This window comes from Crocodylus siamensis, chromosome 1 (genome assembly GCF_052110815.1).
Source record: "Crocodylus siamensis isolate JL-2025a chromosome 1, ASM5211081v1, whole genome shotgun sequence".
NCBI lineage: Eukaryota > Metazoa > Chordata > Crocodylia > Crocodylidae > Crocodylus > Crocodylus siamensis.
This window is the reverse complement of record NC_143395.1, coordinates 382026003-382048757: the sequence shown is the minus strand read 5'-3', so window position 1 is coordinate 382048757 and position 22755 is coordinate 382026003. Positions and strand designations below refer to the sequence as shown.

General features: G+C 43.9%; 1 protein-coding gene across 1 annotated transcript in view; it reads right to left on the bottom strand.

Annotated features, from left to right (window-relative positions):
* The window catches only part of ATP8A2 (ATPase phospholipid transporting 8A2), a 546329-nt gene that overhangs the window by 457793 nt on the left and 65781 nt on the right, over positions 1-22755 (bottom strand). The window contains exons 5-10 of the mRNA XM_090028654.1: positions 22048-22093; positions 19195-19235; positions 17934-18007; positions 8358-8427; positions 3943-4070; positions 1996-2107 (exon numbers count right to left, since the gene is read on the bottom strand). Of these exons, the coding sequence (XP_089884780.1) occupies positions 1996-2107; positions 3943-4070; positions 8358-8427; positions 17934-18007; positions 19195-19235; positions 22048-22093 (471 nt within the window). The remainder of the gene's footprint in view (positions 1-1995; positions 2108-3942; positions 4071-8357; positions 8428-17933; positions 18008-19194; positions 19236-22047; positions 22094-22755) is intronic.

Here is a 22755-nt window from a genome sequence, read left to right as displayed (position 1 = left end):
TCAGTGCAGATACACCCAGGAAGAATGACATTCAGGGTATTGTTACAAGTGACATTTATCACATTATATTTAGACAACAGTAAGCATTCATAAGACTTAGAAAGTTTTCTGAGCAGTCCCACATTAACACTTACAATCATCTAGATATAGATTGTAGTACCACACCAACTCCAATTCAACACCAGGGCTGAGAAGAAAAAAAATCAGTTGGTTTTTGGTCTCAGACCTGGGATTGCCAATTCAGTACCCCTGTGCAGTAAGGAAGTTGAGAACTAGACAAACAGCAGTTTGTTAGGTTCCCATACTCACACTGCAACAGAGCCAATTCGAAGGCACCACTGCAGTGTAGGAGCTTGGAGAGACCAGAGCACTGCACAGGAGCCAGTTCAAGGATCGCATGCAGGGGAGGGAGCAGGGAGCTACAAATAGTAGCTCCCAGTCTCCTTACTGTATCAGAGCCAGTTGGCAGAGTGGGGAGGGGGGAACTCCCAAACTGTTTGTCAGGCCTCCACATCCCAGCCACGCTGGAGTCTCCCAGTCATGACCTCTATGGAGTAGTCCAGAAGTGGATCCCAGAGAGTGCCGTAGTATAGTTACACCCCCATCGATTTCTGTGCCACCCAAAGTTTAAAACTAACTGCCTGGCAGTGTCAGGAGCATTTCTACTCATGCAGAAGAGGAGTTAGTTGAGGTTGTGGCTCATAAAACACCTGATTCCTTCTAAACTCTCAATTCCACAGGTGTTAATCAACCCTCCTCCTTTTTAATGGTTTTTACTGGTTTCACTAATCAAGCTATTCTTTTTTCCACAGTTCTACTGTCTGTTAGCTGCTCCTTGTAAATATAGACTGGTTTGAACACTAGCTAAAAACAAAACACAGATGTGGAAATTACTTTCAGTGAAGCACTGGGTGCATTGTCAAGATGCTCAAGGAGGCTAGATGTTGTTTTATGAATCTGAAAGAGATGTACATTTAAATCTAATGGACTACAGTACTAATGAAACATCTTTTGATTATTTCTGCCTAGTCTGTTGTGTTTTTATATATAATACAGAAAATTAAGGCATACTGAGGCAATGTTAAGTTTGTTTTTGCTTTGATCTTAAGCTGAAAAATATAGCTGAAGGACCCTAGAGAAATATGTGCACACTAATCTGTACAAACTTTTCAAACTCCTAAACCTGCCCACGTTAACTCAGCATGTTAGATGATGTGATCTGGAGATATTCTGTGCCAGAAAATACAGAATTTTACTATGCCAGGATGGCACTTAGCATGTATGTTACAGCTTTAATACTTGGACACTAGTGTTGTAAGTGCTGCTAGCATGTGCTAAATATAACATGTAACAATACCCGCAAACTAGTACACATTTGGAAAGAGTTTTAATCCTTGGATAGATTTACTTTACTTCACATCCAGCTCAATATTTGGCTTTATAGCCACATCTCCCATCCTGCAACTTGTTTTGGACAAGGATATCCCACAGTTGGTGGTAATTACTGCACTTCAGCAGACTCCAGCACAGGTTACAGGGCTGGGCAGATGAGAATAAGATGGGATTCAATACTGGTAAGTGCAGGATACAGCACCTAGGGAGAAAGAACCAGCACCATACCTACAGGCTGGGGAATTCCTTCTCGTCAGCACAGAGGCTGAAAAGGATCTTGGAGTCATTAATAAGCAGAAATTATTAGCCTAATGCATGATGCTACACTAATGAAGATAAGCAGCTTCCAGTCTGGGAGCTAACATGCACAGAAGCTGTCACAGTACAGTACAGCTTTGCACCACACAAAGATGTGTAAAGACACATAAGCAAAAGGCATCCCCATATTTCCTGGGGCCCCTAGAAGCTACTTCAATACAAATAATAACAACCACCCAAGCTTTATTTTTGCCTCATCAATTCCCAAAGCCAGACAGAACACAGGAAAAATTAAAAGTATTTTTTCCTATCAGTATATGCGCTATTACATCCGAACCACTTTACCTGCATGAGTTTTGTATCATGTCCTGTATACACGATTACACCCAGAACCCACTGAGTGTTCCTAAGCTGTGCACCTCTTAGCAAGATCTGATCTGGCCCAACTGGAACTGGACTAAAAACCAAGGGGGGGGGAAAAAAAAAGGGTATTTTTAGGTTATTCCAAAAACACTCTAAGTTTTAAATTGTTTCTTCTCCTTAATTTCATTTCAAAACACTTAGGAGGAAATTAATAGTTCAGTACATCAGAAACATCAGAATGCTGCCCACTTAATGTATTGGATTCAATACTCGATTGCAGACAGCGAGATTGGGGAGATGCAAAGGAACTATTTGAAGTTTTCTGATGACGAGGACAGCTGTCACGCAACCTTAGTACCCACTATAATTCAGATCAGCCTCAAGAGTGCTCTAAACCAGTGTTTCTCAACTTGTGGGTCACAACCCAAAAGAGGGTCGCAAGAATATTTGAAAGGATTGCAAACAGTCACAGAAAAAATGCAAAAGCATGGGTTTCCCCTTGCAGGCTAGCAGCCTTCCATGGGCACTGGCAGGGCCAGGGGGCTACATGTCAGGAATGAGGGGCTGGGGAGCTCAGGAGTGAGGGAGTCAGGAGTGAGGGGCACTGACAATTTGCATTGTGCAAATTGCACAATGATGAATGCCACTTGGGAGTAATGGAGGGTCACATGTTGATACTACTGTTCATGTTTTCTTCTTGATGTTGATTTCTCTCTTTAAAATTAAGACACTTGAGCTGCTTTAACTTGTAATGTATAATAAGTATTCTGGGACCAGAATACTTGTGGGCATTTTCATGTGCTCCCAACAGTGCCAGGTGCTTTTAAATTAGCAAGCCACACTAATTAAAAGCATTCATGTGTCACGTGCGTCAGTGGCACAGCATGTCCCCATGCTGAGAAAATGGCAGCAGAGCATTTTGAATTAAAGCACAAACACGTTTTATTTCAAAGCACACCACCGCCATTTTCTCCATGCAAAAGACATGCTGTGCCACTGATGCATGCCTTGCAGGGCTGCCAGAGCGCATTAATTTACATGCTCCAGCAGGTTCGATTAAGCGAGTCTACTCCAACGTGCTGGATTTCCAGCCCATCAGAGCAAGCTCTCGACAAGCGTGCAAGTGCCCTAGGTGTTTTCTAATTAAATTATTTACTGGTTCAGGACTGGCCATGAAAGTTTACAAATGGGTTCTGGTACAAAAAAGGTTGAGAACCACTGCTTTAAAATTACATCTTACCCAGTGTGATTTCTATACATTAGACACTGGGTAGACATTTAAAAAACAAAAAAACAAAAAACCAAAGCCATGATAAACACTCAGTCTTAAATAGAACATTTCTCACTGTCATCAACATCTTTAGAAACCAGCACAATGCAATGGTGGGAGTTTGGTGACCTCAGTGCTTTTCACAGCTTGGTCATTAACCTACACACTACCTTGGGCAAGTCAATTCCTTTCTCTATGCCTTAGTTGCTAAGTGTGTAAGAGGTACATAAATGACACTTGCTCTCCTTTTTGAAGCTCTTAATTTTACAAATTCTAAAAGAGCCAAGTCTTTTTATTTTAGTTGTCTATAAAATTTTAATCTTTGCATTTGGAAGCATGTAAGGTTTTTCTTTTTTTGTCAAGCATTAGGGAAGAGAAAGATCCCCCTTAACAGCAAGGTTGATTACAAACTTAACCATTAAGAGGCTTCTCCCATAATGCAGAACTGGGACTGGAGCCCTTGTCCTCTAGTTCCAAAGTCACTGGCTTTAAGCGCTGGAAGCAAACAGTCAAGTCAACAGAGCTATGCCATTTTACACTAGCTAAGGAACATCATTAGTAGTCACCCAAATAAATTTCTTTATGTTCTCTCTAAAGTACAACAGAGGGCAACACACATCCAAGAAGTGTTTAACTGAAGGCAACCGTAGTTTTGATACCTTTGACCATCTAAACGCAAATTTCCAATGAAGTCATAGAGGTGGCGGTTGGGTCCTTCACACTCAATCTTCCCAGACACTTTCATCAAATCATCTCTTGACTGGAGGCTGGCAGTTTGTGACAGCCCCTAAGGAGACCAACCAGAGGAGACAGCTGTCAGATCAAGCGTTCTTGTCAGCTTAACTTACAGGCATTATTCTACTATAGACTCCTCTGTCTCACAGGCAGAACAACTGTACTTCATGCTTCTTGAAGTAATAATGTTCATGAGCTACAGGAGCACTGGTCTGCCAAAAATATTTTATTTTATATTTAACATAGATGAGTGTAGTCACAGTTTCTCTCTTGCCCAGGTACATAAGCTGGAATAAGGAACGTCATGTTATCTGTATTTATTATACTTAAACCCATAGCAGGAGCAGGCTTCAGCAAACTGCCTTGTTTCCCCAACTTGGCATTGGAGTATAAGAAGGTATAAATGTTGCATACAACACCAAGCTGGGGGGAGTAGTACATGCACTGGATGGTAGGGCTAGGATTCAGAGAGTACTTGGACAAACTGGAGGACTGGACCACAAGAAACCTCATGAGGTTCAACAAGGACAAGTGCAAAGTCCTGCACTTAGGACAGAAGAATCCCATGCACCAGTACAGGCTGGGGACTGACTGGCTAAGCAACAACGCTTGGTGCTGCACTTCGGGAAGGATGTGGAGAAGCTTGAGAGAGTCCAAAGGAGGGCCATACACCTGATTAGAGACCAGGTCATAAGAGCAGAGGCTGAAAGACTTGGGACTGTTCAGCCTAGAGAAGAGAAGACTTAGAGGGGACTTGGTGGAGGCCTATAAATATAAATTGGGATGTACATTGGGGCCTAGGGGAGCATCTATTCACAAAGACCCCCATGGGAGGACAAGAAATAATGGGCACAAACTGACTGAAGATCACTTCAGACTAGACACAAGGAAAAACTTCTTTACAAGTCGAGTGCCTAGGGTATGGAACAGACTCTCCCCAGAGGTGGTACAGTCACCCACCCTGGCAATCTTAAAAACATCTCAATGCCCACCATGCCCTGGGATCACCTGACCTCAGCAGTCTTTCCTGTACATATGCAGGGAGCTAGACCCAATGATCTGTAAAGTCCTTTCCAGCCTCCAACAACCATGAAACTATGCAGAAAAGGACTTGGAGGTTACAGTGGACAATAAGCTAGATATTAGCCAACAGTGTGCCCCGGTTGCCAAAAAAGGCTAACAGCATACTGTGCTGCATTTGTAGGATCATGGCCAGCAGAGAGAGGGAAATAATTATTCCCCTCTATTCAGCACTGGTGAGGCTACATCTGGAGTACTGTGTCCAGTTTGGGCCCCCCACTCTAAAAAGGATGTGGACAAGTTGGAAAGAGTCCAGCAGAGGGCAACAAAAATGGTTAGGGGGACACAACTTCTGAGGAGTGGCTGAGGGAACTGGGCTTTATGTAGTCTGGAGAAGAGAAGACAGAGGGAGTTTAATAAAGCTTTCAATTATCTGATGAGTGGTTCCAAAGACGATGGAACTGGACTGTTCTCAGTGGTGGCAGATGACAAAACAAGGAGCAGTGCTCTCAAGTTGCAGCAAGAGAAGTTTAGTCTAGATATTAGGAAGAATCTTCTCACAAGCACTGGAACAGGTTACCCAGAGAGGTTGTGGCATCTCCATTCTTAAAAGTTTTTAAGACCCAGCTAGACAAAGCTTTGGCTGGGATAATATACTTGGGGTGGTCCCGCTTTGAGCAGGGAGTTGGACTAGTCTCCCGAAGTCCCTTCCAACTCTAATCTTCTACGATTCTATGACATGACAGCAGCCTTAGATCACAGAAATCATAGAAATGTATGGCTGGAAGAGCTCTCCAGAGGTCATCTAGCCCAGCCCTCTACCTAAGGCAGGAACACCCCTAACCACACCATCCTACATAAATCCATCATCTCTTCCATCAGCAATGCTACTACACACAGTCCGCCCTGACAACCACAAGTCATACACCCCAACCTGCCACAGGTAAAGCAGGGCATGGCAGGACCATGGCAGCAAATATCCCGCTGCTGAAAAGATTGTAAAACACACTTGAGAGGGCCATACCCACTGCTACAAAACCCACCACAGTCCATGCCATTCTGACCACGGGGTAAAATTCCTTCTTGACCCTAAACACAGCAATCTGTCTGACCTTGAGCAAGGGGCCAAGATCCTCTACCCAGGAATCTCTGGGTTTCAGTCCAAGCAGAGGCATTGGCACACCCCAGTCAAAATCCTCAGCTTTGGCTGCAGCCAACACTCAATGCTTCTGCTCCCACACAGTATAAACATAGCTATACTGACATGTGCTAAGTTGCATTCTACCCTCTGGGCTACTACTAGATCAGTACAAGAGAGTGCTCTGCTCCTGCTCAAAGCTATTTACTGACCCACCATCTAGCTGTAACCTCATAAGCTATTTTCTGACATTCAGCCATTGGCCTGATTCTCTAATACCTTGTACCTTAGGCAAATAGCTACACTGGAGCCAACATAGCAGAAGATGGTCTGAAATCCTTGCTGTTCTGTTTTTATTCCTACATCTCATTTCCTTTGCTCAAGTGACACTGCACCTATTGTTTGGCCACTGGAGAATTAGGCCCAGATTTTTAAATGGAGAGGCCAAAAATAAATAACATCTTCAGAGATTCTGGTCTCAGACCACTATACCTAAGCTCATGCTAGTACATTTTCACAAATGTCACACATGCGAGTCAACAGAAATGTTTTCAAATAATAATTGTAAATTACAATTTTATTTTAAAATTCTGATCCAGATTCAGTTCTATTAATTCCATGTCTTAGGAAAAGAATTAAAACATTTAAGTACACTCTTTCCAAATACCCACCCACATATGTACTATTCAAGAGGAATTTGAAAAGAAACCTATGAATTTCAAGATCCGAAAAGGAAATTCTTAAACAGTGTTGGAAAATCCAAAGTGAACTCAATTACTTGCCATAAGTGAAGAGCAAACTAAATGAAAGAACCCAAAGCATTCAAGAAGGACCTCTACCTTTCATAAATGAAGGACAGTGCTAACAGAAACTAGATCTGTTTTTGGCAGCTAAATCCCAAAACTGACCACAATCATGACGCTTAATAATCAAATAATAGAAAATACACTTGAGAGAGCTTATTACACTTTAAAATCAGCACTTTCCTATATATGCTCTTATTTTACAATGATTTGTTTGATTTGTTAAGGATTTGGCAATGAGATGTGTGGGTTTCCAAGTGCTGCCTTAATGGTTAGCATGTAAGTGTCTGAAACTGCTTCAGTCACATGCAACCACACCACAGTATGCTCAGTGGAGCCTCCTCCTGCCCACACTAGGTTTACATCTGCAAAGTTTCAGTGACTGTAGTGGTGTTGCTTCCATTTTACACTGTTGTATATTTGAACAGTGTAAATCCTCTCTTTAAACTCTAATGATTTTACATTTCCTGAACATTTAAACAAATCAAGTTGTTCCTGTCACAGATAAACAAGTATAAAACTGTAAAGAGTAAGGTATAATAGATAAAATGTTGTATAGTCACACAAGCAGTCTAAGGGATCATTTATGCAGTACAAGGCAGCACCGTGTTGCAACATGCTGCTCCTCCTCCAAGCCAGAACCCACCCAGCTACATATGTATATGTATCATACACATGAAGCACTGGCCCTGTAAAGGAGCTATACTACGTGCATGCAAAGCAGTCACTTAAGTACAAAGCAAGTGGCCTGTCATTTACAAATCTCCAAGGTCTATTTATACTGCTTAAGAGGTGCAAAGTGGCATTAGTGCCTGTGAGAATCGGGTCTACAGGCTTTGCATTATGACTTGAAGGTCAGTTACAGGTACTGTCAAACCAAGAAGAAAGAAATTAGTGTTTTATGTACTTTACAAACATCCAATTACTGCAGCGCAAAGCATTTGCTCACAGTTATTATAGATAGGAACAATAAGGCAGAAAGGTGAAGAATTTGCTGAAGATCCTAAAAGGACTGGAGTGAGGCACCACAGCCAGGATGAACCCCATTTTCATTCCCAAAATTTAAGACTACTAAACCAATGCTGCCCTCTGGTTCAGCGACTCAAAAAAAAATTGTACATCAAGTATCATTACCAGCATTCAATAGATATTGAAATTGGCACATAAAATATAGGCCACTAACTCAGGGTTTTACAGCTACGCTTGATGGAAAAGACAGCATATACAAATCAGATAAATAAAAAGGTTAGGAGTAAAGCCAGTTCACCAGACAACCCCAGGTCCATTACAACTGCCAGATCAGGCTCCCCAATTCACCTGTTTAAAGCACAGAATGGATGGGGTATCAAAGAAAGAAAAAAAAAAAAAAAGATTTTACCTGTCGTATCTTAAGATTAGTTTCTCCATCAAGATTTGATGTTTCAATATAGCACATGGCTTGAGGTTCACTGTAAAGCAGTAGAGGAAAATTTTCAGTCTATAAGTTTTTATATAACAATGACTTACAGTGCATTAGTGCTTTAAAGTACTTAACTTCAGCTGTATGTTGTACGGAAAAAGTTAAATACCAAGTATGTATGAAGGCAATTTTTATACCGGTGCAATTGAAAATTACTTAATTGAAAAATTACTAAATCCATCTGTTAAGACAATTACTTCCAAAAAAAGTCAACACAAAATATCCTGCAGTGAGGTTTAAAGAAGTTTACATTAAGTACACATCCTATCCAGACTATTAAAAGATGCTCTGCTTCATTTCTTCACATTATTTAATATCACTTATCAACAATTATCCTTAAAGCATACAGTGTTTCTTAACCAGAGGCAGGCAATTATTTCGGCTGGAAGGCCACTTAATGAGTTTTGGTGAGCTGTCAAAGGCTGCAAGGGTAGCCCTGCCTCTTGATGGGTGCCCTGCCCCCTGGTTGCCATCTTGGGACCAGAAGTTCCACCCCCTTACCTCTGACATTTGCCCCTGGAAGTCCCTCCCTTTGCCCCTAAGGTATTCCTTTTGGCAGGGAGGGTGCTGAGATCTTGTATTGGAAAAAACCCAAAACAAATCATATACTAAAAATAAAATCAAAAACATCTACTATAACTTATTTTAATTTTATTTAAAAAATATTTTCCCAATTTGTGTGCGTTTGCATAGTGTATATAAAGGCAATTGCATAATAGCTCAAAATACAGTCTTACTCTTGTATATTGGGTAGGTGGGTGTGTTGCCCACATTCTCCACCACTTTGTTGCCCTAAGAACCAGGGGTTCTCCTCCCAAATGGAGGGGAAGCAAAGAGCTGGATCAATATTGCATTAAAGTATGCTACCGTTTTCTCCAAATGAGAGCCCAGCAGCAGGAGTGAGAGGGGGAATAGACACTGGAGGCGAGGGAAAGCTGGCTTGCCCCGACAGGGCTTTCTCTCCTCACCTCCAGCTGCAGCTCCTGCTCTTACCACACCACACAGCACCACTTGGCCACTTCAGCTCAACTCATGGCTCCAGATCCCAGGTGCTTTCCATGCACTCTGCCTGCAGATGCTGTTCGTCATACCAGGAAGGCAGAGCTGGAACTGGAGCTCCCTGAGATGAGTTGAAGCTGCTGGGCTGAAGGAAGATCCTCCTGCCCCAAACAGCACTGCATGGTGCAGCAGAAGCAGAAGCTGCAGATGGAAGTGAGGGGAGAAAAACAGCCCTGCCAGACCTGGTGGCTTCTGCCCAGCATGTGGAGCTCTAGCTGCAGCTCCCAGATGCCTTCCACCTGGACACCTTCCACTTTCCAAGGTGTCCGGGAGCTGGAACTGAAGCTCCATGTGTTGAGCAGAAGTCACAGGACTGAAGCTTCCTACCTGCCTACCCAGAGTGGCATGGCAGTGGCAGCTAGAGGTGAACAGGGCAGAACAGCAGGCGTGGCAGTGGCTGCCAGGCTTGGGGCCCATCAGCACCTCTGAGCTGTCCCGGAAAGCCTGCTCCCCAGCCAGCCCCCACCCATTTTGCCAGGCTGGGCTGTCATGCAGCCACAACCCACTTAGAAGGGCCCCGGCTCCCACAGGCTGGCCCCACAGGGCCCTTCCAAGCTGGCTGGAGCTCCATGACAGCCCCACCTGGCTTGGGTGTGGAAAGGTAGGAATAATTTGGCCATGCAGCCCCCTTTCCTCCAACCCACTCTGGCCCTCTGCCTCCACCCTCAGCAGCAAAACACAAGGCAGCTCGGCTCAGTACCACAGCCCAAATCACTGACAAGGCAAGTAGATGGTGGGAACCAAGACATCTAGTTCTGACCATGCTCCCTTTCCCCTGCCACTGGAAAAATGGCTGACACAGGGCACAGTCCCCCAGTAGCAGGGTAGGGAAATAAACCCCCTCCCTGCTCCCTTTGCCTAAGGGGGCCATGCCTCTGGCCAAGCCCCCAGTCAGGCTAGAGAGCAGAGGGGAGAAGCCAACCCAGCTCTTTGGAGCAGAGATCAGTCTAGCCCAGGGCTGGGATGCTGGAGGACTCTGGTTTAACTTGAGCCAGGAAGGGGTCTGGGACAGAATTTGCAAAAGCTGGTTTGACACCAGGGCTGTTCACAACACAACAGTACCACTTCCTCCAGTCCAACTGCAGAACAGCTGGCAACTCTGGAGGAGAAGGAAGAAGAGGAGGCAGCCGGAGAGGAGGCAACTCCACACTCTCCATGATCCGAACAGGCCGAAGGAGCTAAGCAGTCCCAGAGGAAAAAGCATCGAGTGATCATCATAGGCAACTCCATCCTGAGAGGTACAGAGGGCCCCATCTGTCGCCAGGACCCCTCGACATGCGAGGTCTACTGCCTACCCAGAGTAAAGATTCAGGACGTGACAGGGATGATCCAGCCCACCGATTACTACCCCATGGTCCTAATCCATGTGGGTACTAATGATGCGGCCAGGAGAAGCCCTGATCACCTGATGGCGGACTACCACGCTCTGTGGGGCATGTTGAAGGAGGTAGGTGCATGGGTGGTTTTCTCTTCTGTCCTACCAGTGAGCGGACGCGGAAGATGGCATGTGACGTGCATCACAGAGACCAACTGGCAGCTTCAGGAATGGCGTCTCAAGGCTGGCTTGGGCTTCCTTGACAACGACCACACATCACGACAAGAGACATGCTCATATGGGATGGGCTCCACCTTTCCCCTAACGGTAAGCATGTGTTTTCTTCTAGGTTGGTGGATCTCCTCCAGAGGGCTTTAAACTAGGCTCGTTGGGGGAAGGGGAAGACGAGGGCAGAGGAAACCTTGGACTGCCAAACCAAGCAACACCCACAAGTACAGCCCAGCCTAGACCAACAAGCAGAACATATACACAGGTAAGCAACAGGGCCTAGGGCAATGCTGAAAGTAGGGGACCAGTGCACACATCCTCAGGAGGCCTCAAATGCCTCTACGCAAATGCTCGTAGTATGGGAAACCTAGGCAAGAGGAATTTACCCTCCTGCTAGCTGACACCAACCCAGACATAGTGGGGCTCACTGAAACATGGTGGGACCCAACACATGACTGGGCGGTGAATATCAAGGGCTATAGGCTGTACAGGAGGGATAGGACAGGGAGGAAAGGTGGAGGCATGGCGCTCTACATGAAGGAGGAATACACATCCTCATCAGGTAGCACAGAGTCAGAGGAGGGGCACTCTGAAGTGCTCTGGGTTCTAATACAAAGCAGTTGGGGGGAAAGAGATTTAACAGTGGAGGTCTACTACAGACCAGCCAACCAAGGGGAAGAGCTAGACCAGGAATTCTTAAGTCAGCTCACGGAGGTAGTTAGGTCAAAGGACATGGTCATCATGGGTGACCTGAACTTTCCAGACATCTGCTGGGAAGAGCAGTCAGCCAGGTCTGACCACTCACATAGGTTCCTAGCCAGAATGCAGGACCTCCATCTAACCCAGGAGATGCACAGCCCCACCAGGGGAGATGCCTTGCTGGACCTGGTGCTGGCCACCGGCAACAAACTGGTGAGGGGACTGCGGGTGCTCGGATCATCACCTGCTGGAATTCACCATCCAGCGCAGGGTGGCAAAGGCTTACAGCAAGGCAGCAGCCCTAGATTTCAGGAGGATGGACTTCAAAAAATAGTCAGGGAAGCACAGAGGTCCCAGAGGGGAGGGGAGCCAGGTGTCCAAGAAGAATGGTCGCTCCTTAAGGAGACGATCCTCCAAGGCCAAAGGGAAGTAATCCCAACACAGATCAAAAGGGGGCAGGAGGGTGCAAAAACCCCCATGGCTCACCAAAAGCATCCAAGAAAGTCTCCTGGCTAAAAAGGGAGGTGTATATCCAATGGAAGGGAGGGGCCATCACCAGGGATGACTATACTGTGGTTACACGGGGATGCAGGGGGGCAATCAGGAAGGCCAAGGCTGAGATGGAACTGGGACTAGCTTCCCGGATCAAGGCAACAAGAAGTCCTTTTTTCAAATATATAGAGGGCAAAAAGAAGGTTCCGGGTAACGTGAGGCCCCTGCAAGACGTACTAGGTAATTAGGTCATCACACCAGATGACAAAGCTAACCTATTTAATGATTTCTTTGCCTCCATTTTCCTAAGCAGGGACCCGAACAGCCACCCCTCCCCTCTGGGCTCTCCTTAGACCCCAGGGGAGGTGCACCTAGGCCAAGGGTTAGTGAGGAACTAGTTAGGGAACTTCTGGAGGGGCTCGATGTATTCAAATCAGCTGGTCCAGACAACCTCCACCCCAGAGTACAGAGGGAATTAGCTGAGGTCATTGCTGGACCCCTGGCACTGCTTTACAAGTACCTGTAGTGCTCTGGTGTGGTGTCCAAGGACTAGAAGAGGGCCAATGTGGTTCCCATCTTCAAAAAAGGGAGAAAGGAGGACCCGGGAAACTATAGGCCAGTTAATCTTACCTCAATCCTGGGCAAGCTTTTTGAGAGAATTATTCTGGCACATGTCCACGAGGGGCCAGCAGGGGAGATTATGCTTCAGGACAACCAACACGGGTTCATTAGGGGCAGCTCCTGTCAGACCAACCTAGTAGCTTTCTACGACCAGATCACCAAATCCTTAGATGCAGGGGTAGCAGTGGACATAGTCTTCCTGGACTTCAGGAAGGCCTTCAACACGGTCTCACACCCCGTTCTCATTAAAAAAAACTGGGGGACTGTGGTGTCAACACCCACACAGTCAAAGGAGTCGCCAACTGGCTGGAGGGCCGTACCCAGAGAGTGGTGCTGAATGGGTCATTTTCAACCTGGAGGGATGTGGGCAGCGGGGTTCTGCAGGGCTCAGTCCTTGGCCCACACTGTTCAACATCTTCATCAGTGACTTGGACGAGGGGGTAAAAAGCACCCTGTTCAAATTTGCTGATGACACTAAGATGTGGGCACACTAGAAAGAAGGAATAGGCTACAATCAGACCTACACAGGTTACAGCACTGGGTGGATGAGAATAGGATGGGATTCAACACTGACAAGTACAAGGTCATGCACCTGGGGAGGAAGAACCAGCACCACACCTACAGTCTGGGGAACTCCCTTTTCTGCCTCTGCACTGATAAGAAGGATCTAGGAGTCATCATTGATGCCAAGATGAACATGGGCTGGCAGTGTGTGGATGCAGTCAGGAAGGCCAACCACACCTTGTCATGCATCCACAGATGCATCTCAAGCAGATCCAAGGAGATGATACTCCCCTCCTATGCAGCTCTGGTCAAGCCGCAGCTGGAGTACCGAGTTCAGTTCTGGATGCTGCACTTCAAGAGGGATGTGGACAGCATGGAGAGGGTCCAGAGGAGGGCCACTCACATGATCAGGGGGCAGCAAGGCAGGCCCTTTGAGGAGAGGCTACAAGACCTGAACCTATTCAGCCTCCACAAGAGGAGGAGGAGGGGGGGATCTAGGGGCCTGTTACAAACTAGTCAGAGCAGACCAGCAGGCATTGGGGAGTCCCTGTTCCCCTGAGCACTACCAGGAGTGACCAGGAATAACAGTTACAAGCTGGCAGAGGGTAGATTTAGGTTAGATAGGTTAGATAGGAGGCGCTACTTCACTGTCAGGGCAGCTAGGATCTGGAACCAACTTCCAAGACAAGTAGTGCTGGCTCCACCCCTGGGGGTCTTTAAGAGGAGGTTAGATGAACACCTTGCTGGGGTTGTTTGATCCCAGTATTCTTTCTTGCTATGGCAGGGGGTCCGACTCGATGATCTGCTCAGGTCCCTTCCGACCCTACTAACTATGAAACTATGACACAAATCAGTTAAGTCTGATACTACATTCAACCAGGTTTATCTTAAACCAGTTTTGGCCACTTTGAAACTGGTTTATGTGCACTGAACCTATGTTCTATTACAGGTTTAAGCCAGTTTCTGATCACTTAAACCGGTTTATGTGGAACTTCTGTCCCTAGCCAATGTGTCTGGCAAACCATCACCAAGGGCCCCAAACAGTTCACCCAGAATCCCCACATCACCCCCCTCTCTCAGCCTTTCACATGTGATTAGTGTGGCCCCACCCTCCATGAGATGGAGCCAGACCAGACTGCCTGCACCTCATCTGCATAGCAATTTTTGGAGGATCAAAGATCCCAGAACTAATGATGAGAACACTCAGTCCCAATCATGAATGGGGGGCTAATTAGCACATGGATCCTTTGTAGGTGCTGAGCTATGTAGTGCTGAGCTGTGGGGTCACCATGGACTGAAGTACTGTTGACTCTGGTGGGGCCCAGCCCAATGAACTATAATGGTGAATCATAAGCCTTTTGGCTTGGGATTAATATCATGCATAATTCATACAAGTAGATACAAAAGTGCTGCTTAAGTGTGTTTGTGAATACCTATGCTAACTTGCAGCTGTTTCAAAAAAGTCAAAATGCATCAATTCTGAATGAACTAAGTCAATAGGAGCCTGTGATTTGCTGATAGAAGAATTACTAGTTATGTTTACTTAAAGGTCAGTGTTTTCAAAATTTGCCCTTTGCTTTCATGTGCTCAGCGAGAATCGGGTATGCAGGAGGGAGTTGGGGGGGCTCCAGCAGGAAGAAGTTGGCAAGGCCCAGAGTGCAAGAGGGCTACTTGACCCCCCCCAGATTTGTTTTCCTTGCTGTAGCAGTGGAAGGGGGACAAATTCAAGGCAGAACTCCAATAATTAGATTCTATACCTGGAGCACTGTAACAAATGTATAAATTTACCATATACAGAATCTAAATACTGGGACGGTCATCTTGTATTCAAGTAAATACAGTAGTTGACCCCTATTTTAAAACAGGCCCTTCAGGTACGCCTAGTTTTAGCTGACCAACTTGAATTATGATTAAGATACCAATGATCTCCAGAGATAGCACACCCTTGTTTCCCTTGTGGAACTAAGTTGGGGATGCCAAAAACAGAATTCCTCCAATCTTTAAAAGACTTCTGAGAATTTAGATATTTCTTTTTACCTTTTACAATCCATTTACCTAAAGAAAACACTGTTCCCTCCAAGGGAAGTTAGAAAAAGTTTGGAAGTGAGAGCATCTGTTAACTGTTGCCTTTTCCAGGAGGGAAATACAGGTCCTGAGGACCACAAGAGTTAGTGGCCACTGCTACTTTAACAGGAGTTGCAGCGTAAAAACACCACAAAGCCGACTCCTCCGATTTTGGGGTGAAATAGAGACTTGGGGGAGGAAGGAAAGAATCTTCAGGGTTATCTCCACTGCACAGTTCACTTAAGTTATAACTTAAGCGTTGCCCCAAACTTGATTGGGCCCTCAGCAGACTTCATTTCCCAGCAGCCCCTGCTTGCATCGCCATAGCCAGTTTCCATGAAAACCACAGCAGCAGTGGGGCTGACAGCATGGGGCCAAGGATTCCATGGGGACCAGCCACAGCAGCACTGGCAGGGTGCACAGCTAGGTGGGGAGCTTCTCCAGGCCTGGGATCTTGCAGCAGTGATGGTGTGTTCTAGAGTGGGGGTAGACTGCAGTCTACTGCTGACATGACCCAGCAGTAACTTGGAGTTAACTCTGCAGGGAAGATATACCATTAAAAACAAAGGCAGGCAAAAATATAGCCTTCAGGCTGCATCCAGCCTACCAGGCAATTTCATCTGACCTGCAGGTGCCTGCCAGTTAATTGTACCCCAGTCAGCACACAGCTTCCAGGTCAGGCTGCTGCTGCCACGGCTTCAGGCACTAGGGAACATGCTCAGCTCCCCAGTGTCCAGCATCTACTCCTTGTCTCCCTGCTGCAGGTAGGGAAGTGGCAGGGACAGGGGAGGAGAGAGGAAGGGAGCATGTGGCTGGGAAGAGTGCAAAACCCAGGCGGCCAGGGTATGGGCGTGAGGGAGGATGGAAGAGCTGTGGGGATGCCCCCCATATGTACTCCCCCATTGCACACAGCCCCTACCTCCAGTGGCAGCAGGAACAGCAGGTGGGGGCCCTCAGGGTGCTCACAGACTGTGAAGATGCTGCCGCCCAGCAGCATGTGGCTCCATCCAGAGCTGCACATGGCACAAGGCAGCCAGGGCAGTCCACCTCTATCACGTAGGGCTCTCTGCAGTGCACCTACAGCTCCCAGCACTTGTGTGCCACCAGTCCTGCATAATGAAGCCAGCTACTTTCCCCATTGCCCGCCACCATGTGCAGCTGCCAGGACTATGCCATAAGTGGCAGGGAGCACCATACCCTGCTTCTGCAGTGGCAGAAAGCAGGGAAGGCAGTCAGCTCCACCACACAGGGCTTCCCCCAGTGGCACATGAGTGCTGGGAGCTGCACATGTGCCACAGGGAGCCCTGCATAATAGAGGCAGGCCAGCTTGGCTGAACTCCTTGCTGCCATTTACATTTCTGGCTGGAGCCACAGGCCACCAGGTAGGTGGCAGCACCTGCACGAGCCATGAGCACTGAGGGCCCCCACCACCACAACAGCAGCGTCTGTGCACCATAGGGGGCTGTGTTTGGGGGGTTGCCAGAGCCCCCCACCTCTCCTCACACCCTACAACCCCTCTGACATACATACTTATACCCTACATCTCCCCACATAGCCATACCCTCTCAAACCCCACATACACATGCCACCCCAAGAATACCACCCCCCCACACACAATATATAAAAGAGTAAGACTATTTTTGAGCTATTATGCAATCACCTCTATACACACTACACAAACAAACCATGACAAAAATAAGTTAGAGTAGATGTTTGACCTTTAGTATATGATTTGGGGGTTTTTTGGTTTGGAAAGGACCAGGGGAAGGGGGGGGGTACAGACTTCAAGTAGAAAAGGTACAGGGTTAGGGGGAGGACTTTCAGGCCCAAGATGGCAGCCAGGGGATGGAGTACCTGTCAAGGGGCGGGGCTAACTTTGCAACCCTCAAATCACTCACCAAAACGCTCATTAAGCGGCCCTCCAACCAAAATAATTACCCATCTGTGTATTAGAATATGACATGCATACTGGGGAAGGACATCAAGAGTAGGAGAACCAGCTGAAAATTATTCAATGACATTAACAAAGGGAAATGGAATTAAAGATAAATACTTCTGATCAACACCAAAAGCACTTAGCTTCAAAATACTCTGAGAGGCTCCATGAGGACTGCAAGACCACAGAGTGTAGTCAAATTGCTCTATCAAACCAATATTACATCTGACAAAATTTGTTTCAGCCAACTTACATGTTACTTCAATTAAAGCATGTATAAGCACCACCAATTTGAATACCAGTTTGCCCCATGGTTCTCGAATGAAATTGCAACATCATTTCATTTGCATTGCGAACAATTAAGAGAATTTATTTCTCTAATAAGGGAAATGGATTTTGTTGGCATATAATGCCATAATGTTTGCTACAATATTTACAGTGGGAGAAAGAAAAAGCAGCACCATTTAAGGTTTTTCAAAAAACAACTTATGCTTCCAACTAGAGAAAAAATAAATAAATTTAAAACCTCTGTTTGACAGAAGCATCATTTTCCATTCACTCATTCCGTATACCTGACCTGGAAGATAAAATGATCATGTCTGCTGGAAGGTGCTGCCCATTGGTAACCTTCACAATGTCTCCTACTGCCACCTATTGATACATGGACAGAAGTGCAGCAACATGGAAAAAGAAAAAAAAAACAAACCATGAACAGACTGTACATCCAAACTGTTAATTTGTCAACCAACCCCTTCAAGCAGAGAAGAAAAGTACTGCATCATACAAAAACCATCAAGAGATTCTTTTGAGTTCAATCTGCTTAGTTAAATTGTTCTTCACAATGAAAACTTCTAATGTCAGTAGAATTTCAAACATTTAACAGTAGGCTTTGTTACAGAAAATGAACCTGACCCTGTTTCAGTGACTTTAATGGGAGCATGGTTTTGTTAAAAGCTATTACAGCCAACCAGTTTTCAGATTTTAAAAACATATACACATTAAATGCAGCAGAGTAATTATTACAAAACAATGGATAAACTAAAATTCTTGCGACTCAAATGAAATACTTATTCAAAAATCTTTCACAAGTATAATGTAAAGGCTATAAGTTAAAAAGGAAAGAAAGTCAAAATTCAGCTTTACATTCTCAATTAAAAAAATAAGTTATAATGCCATGTGTTAGATGCACACACAGAGCTATCAATATCTATTATAAACTCTGTAAGGGACATGGAACCTGAACTTGCAACTAGTACAAATACAAGTAATCCCACTGACTAACATGGAAAAATTGACCTAGGAACATTTCACATTACTCCTGCGCAGGCAGCTAAAACCCATCATATGCACCACTGAAGTCCCATATGATTCCTAAAAGTTGGGGATGGTCCTGATTTGAGCAGGGGGTTGGACTAGATGACCTCCTGCGGTCCCTTCAACCCTAATTTTCTAGGATTTTAAGACTGTGCTACTGTAGAAGAACTAATTTAAATGTTACAGAATGCAAAATGAAAACAAAAGTAGACAGAGGTGCAAAAAAAATTCTCAAATCTATGTTACAAAAAGCATTAATAGCAAATGGACAACACAATAACTAACAGCCATTCAAAAGGACATAAATAAGACCCAATTTTCAGCCTTATATTTGGGTATTTTGCTTCAATACAGCAGAGAATAACATCTAAAAAGCTCCCTTAAATTGGACAGCTGAAGTTTTCCCTCATTGCTGAGAATTTCTCAAGTAGCACCAAGCCACTATTAGCTCTTTGGCCTTCAGAGTGGATCATCCCAAAGCAAGCATTTTCAAAACATTTTAAATATAGAAGACTTTTGCTTACCTCTTTCCACATAATATTCTGCCACATTCCACTTCTCAAAACTGAAAAGAAAATAATTTAAAAATCAGGATAAATATCAGAGATCAAGAAGATTTACACTGCCCAAAAAAAAGTTAAAGCACAGAAAACGTATTTACCAAGATCCAACTTAAATATTAAGCCAGAAACAATCCAAAATATTTCTAAGAAATTGGGATGAAAATTTCCCCCCCAAAGGAGTGAAAAGGATTATAACTCCTTAGCCTTACAACCATATTTAAATCACTTCCACATGCTTATGCTCTTTAGAATACAGTTTTCTACCTTCCACTTTGCCTGATCAATCCATATTATCATTATAAACCTTTTCCAAAATAGTATATGAAGTGTTTATTATGATTTTACTTTGCATACAATACTCTATAGTAATCTTTACCCGAAAACTTTAATTATGCAAAGTAGGTTGCAAACATAGCAATCATTTGGCCAAAAAGAAAACACTAAAGCTCCTCTTTTGCTCTTACACTCCCAGTTCAACCTGTCCATCCGCCTCCTCAAACCTTGATGTTAACATTAAAAAGTAAGAAATCAGCAGTAACAATGACAGCTAAAAAACAAGCAAGCCTTAATATAGCTTCAGGTGGAAACCTTTTAGCTGATACTACTTCTGAATACAACAGACTTTAAAATTATTGGCAAATTACAAATGTACAAAAACACTACCAAGAGATTAGATTTAAATTGTTTTGTTTTTTTTTTAAACTGTTTTAATGTGATACTGAAATATTATTTAAGGTATTAAGGTGTTTAAGGATTAAAATTTCCAGATTGTACAGACTCTTCACTGCTAAAAAGGAGACCTAAAACAACCTCTGTAAAACAGAGAAATGATGGGATAAATTTAAAACAGTTTATATTCATGAATTTAACTGATGACTGGTCCCTGAATGGTTTCTTTTAAAATTCAAAACACTTCCTTCAGTTACATAGGATTTAAATCTCTCTCACATTTGCCTCCTAAAACTGTTCAAATTATCTCTAACACACCAAGCTGGATTTGCCAGCCCTTAAGTGATTTATTTTTATCCATTTATTAAAGGTTTCAAATGTTATATGGTTTGTTCCCACAATACAGGACAACAAATATTTTATTCAGAACTTTGTGAGGAGGTCTTATTAACTCCCCCCCACCCCTCCTTCCACCTTGATACTGACTGCTGAAAGAGGACTACGCCAACATCTCACCCAGCACAGCTTTTAGGGAACATGTCTGAGAAGAAGCAGAACTGGAAGGGATTTTCTGGTCATTTTTTTTTCTCCTTCACTTTTTCTTTTTTTCCCTTTTTGTCCAAAAATGCATATTCAGGTCTATACCTACTAGTAAACAATTAATGATGTTGCACCTCATGTGTTGAATTGTTTTAGCTGGAACATAACAGTTAAAAGCTTTAAATGGACTAAAACATTTCATTTTGAAACCTTAAATAAAATTTTAAAAAGAATCCCCAAACTGCCCTATTGTAAATGGTTATTAAAAGGTTGGTTTGGTGATATCTTTAACTGGGCCAGCTTAATAGTCAGCCTATACTGGACTAGTTAAGAGGAGGTATGTTAGACAATCTTTCAGGGAAGAAAACAAACATATCATAAGCTAAATATCAGGCTGTTTGGTTTAGGCTGCATCTGCTTCCTTCCCAGACCCAAGAAAGAGCACTTTGATTACCATCTCTCCCGACTATACAGCTGATCCAATAAAAAGATATCACTAAACCAGCCTTACTCCTCACACAGTCCCTGGACCAGCAGTTCCCAATCTGTGGTATGCATACAAACTGTCAGTGGTACACATTAACAGATTTATTTTAATTACTTTACATGAGAAAAATTTGCTGGTGGTACTTAAGGTTGTATTATTTTATATTGCTGATGCACAATCTGTCAGAGTTCAGGAACTGCTGCCCTGGACCATCCATGCTACAACACTACAACTGTTGTAAACAGCACAGGTTGTATGCGGGGAGAGCAACAGAGGAGCTGTACAGCACATGAATGTGCTGAAATCTTCTGGCTTTTTCTGTGGATTCCAGATTTAGTCATGCTATCCAAGGAGTACAGTCCTAATCTTTAAAGCAGCAAACTTCTGCCTCTCAAACAGAATTGGAACTTGGGTGAGCCCGTGAGTCTCTGTTTTCTGGAAGTTTCCAAATAGTCTTTTTATTTAATTTTTCCGTTAGAGGAAATACATATTAGGAAGGGCTGTTGAGAGGAAGGGGTAGAAAATTATTATGATTAGGCCTACTATTTATGTCTCACTGCCAATTCAGAGAACCAACCCTCACTGTTTTAGCTGCATCTTATTTCTTCCATACTATTGGGAAACTAAAATTAAAAGATGAGCCAAAAATTCTCATTTATTGTGATTATTTTATTACTTGAAAAGGAAAAAAAACACAGAAATAAACCCAAGTAATTAGTAAAGAATGGTTACATTAATTATCATCTTTTTGCATGCATCTTTGTGGAGGCTTTTCAATTAAGGTTATACAAATGTATCTTTGGGTTCAAGAGAAGTAGGTGTCTGCATCTAGACACCATCACATCCCACACATTTCTTTCCCCAGCAAGCTCTAATTATCATTTACACCAACAGACAATATCCTAGAGATGAGCAGCACCTAATGTTCATAGTCATTAATTTACTACTTTGACCCATTCTTTTGCTTATGGAATCATAAAAAATACATGACTAGCATTCATTAATAAAGTATTAAGGATTGGTTTTACAATAATTATTCTTGTCAAATGCTTGAATCATGCCATTCCTCTTGCATAATATTTTGTTAAAGGAAAATGTAATTAAATTAAAGGTCTTACCTATTGTTTTCTTCTTGTTTACTGTACTGTCTGCCTTGTGTCGTTTCTATGGTGAAACCAAACACAAACATTTGGTTACACACAGAAAAAGATTCCAAATGAATCATCTGACAGTTGAAAGAACATGCCACAAAGAGAAGGAACAAAGGCTGGGGCAGCTCTCTCTCATCATTACATTAGACTATCTATATGGCTTTACACATCTTTATACTCAGCAAACACCACTCAAATATTGCCTTATTTATATCTAAATTAAAAAGGAAGTATTCACTGTGCTGAAAACATGCTCCTTATACTTTCCTCAACAGCAGCTAATAATAATGTTAAATGTTTTGCCTCCTAAAATGTTATAAGAAAAACTAAATAAACATACATGATAAAACCTGGAAGGCATTAACATTATGGTGCTAAAACTCTGCCGTATGCAAAAAGAAAGAAACAAAACCTGATATAGCAAGTAATTCAAAGACTGTCAGTTGAAAGATCTTTTGACTAATAACCACACATTGTTCTGAAAAGTTACCCATCTCTCCCAGGAAACTGCTCCCCCACTCCTGGAATCAACTTCCTTTTCCTTTATATTAATATCACCCTCTAAACCAGTGGTACCCAATCTTTTCACCCAGTGGCAGATCTGTCTGTGGGCTGCATTTGGCCAGAGGTCTCAATATGACACATGGGGCTCATGTGGAAGGGGCCCGTTCCAAA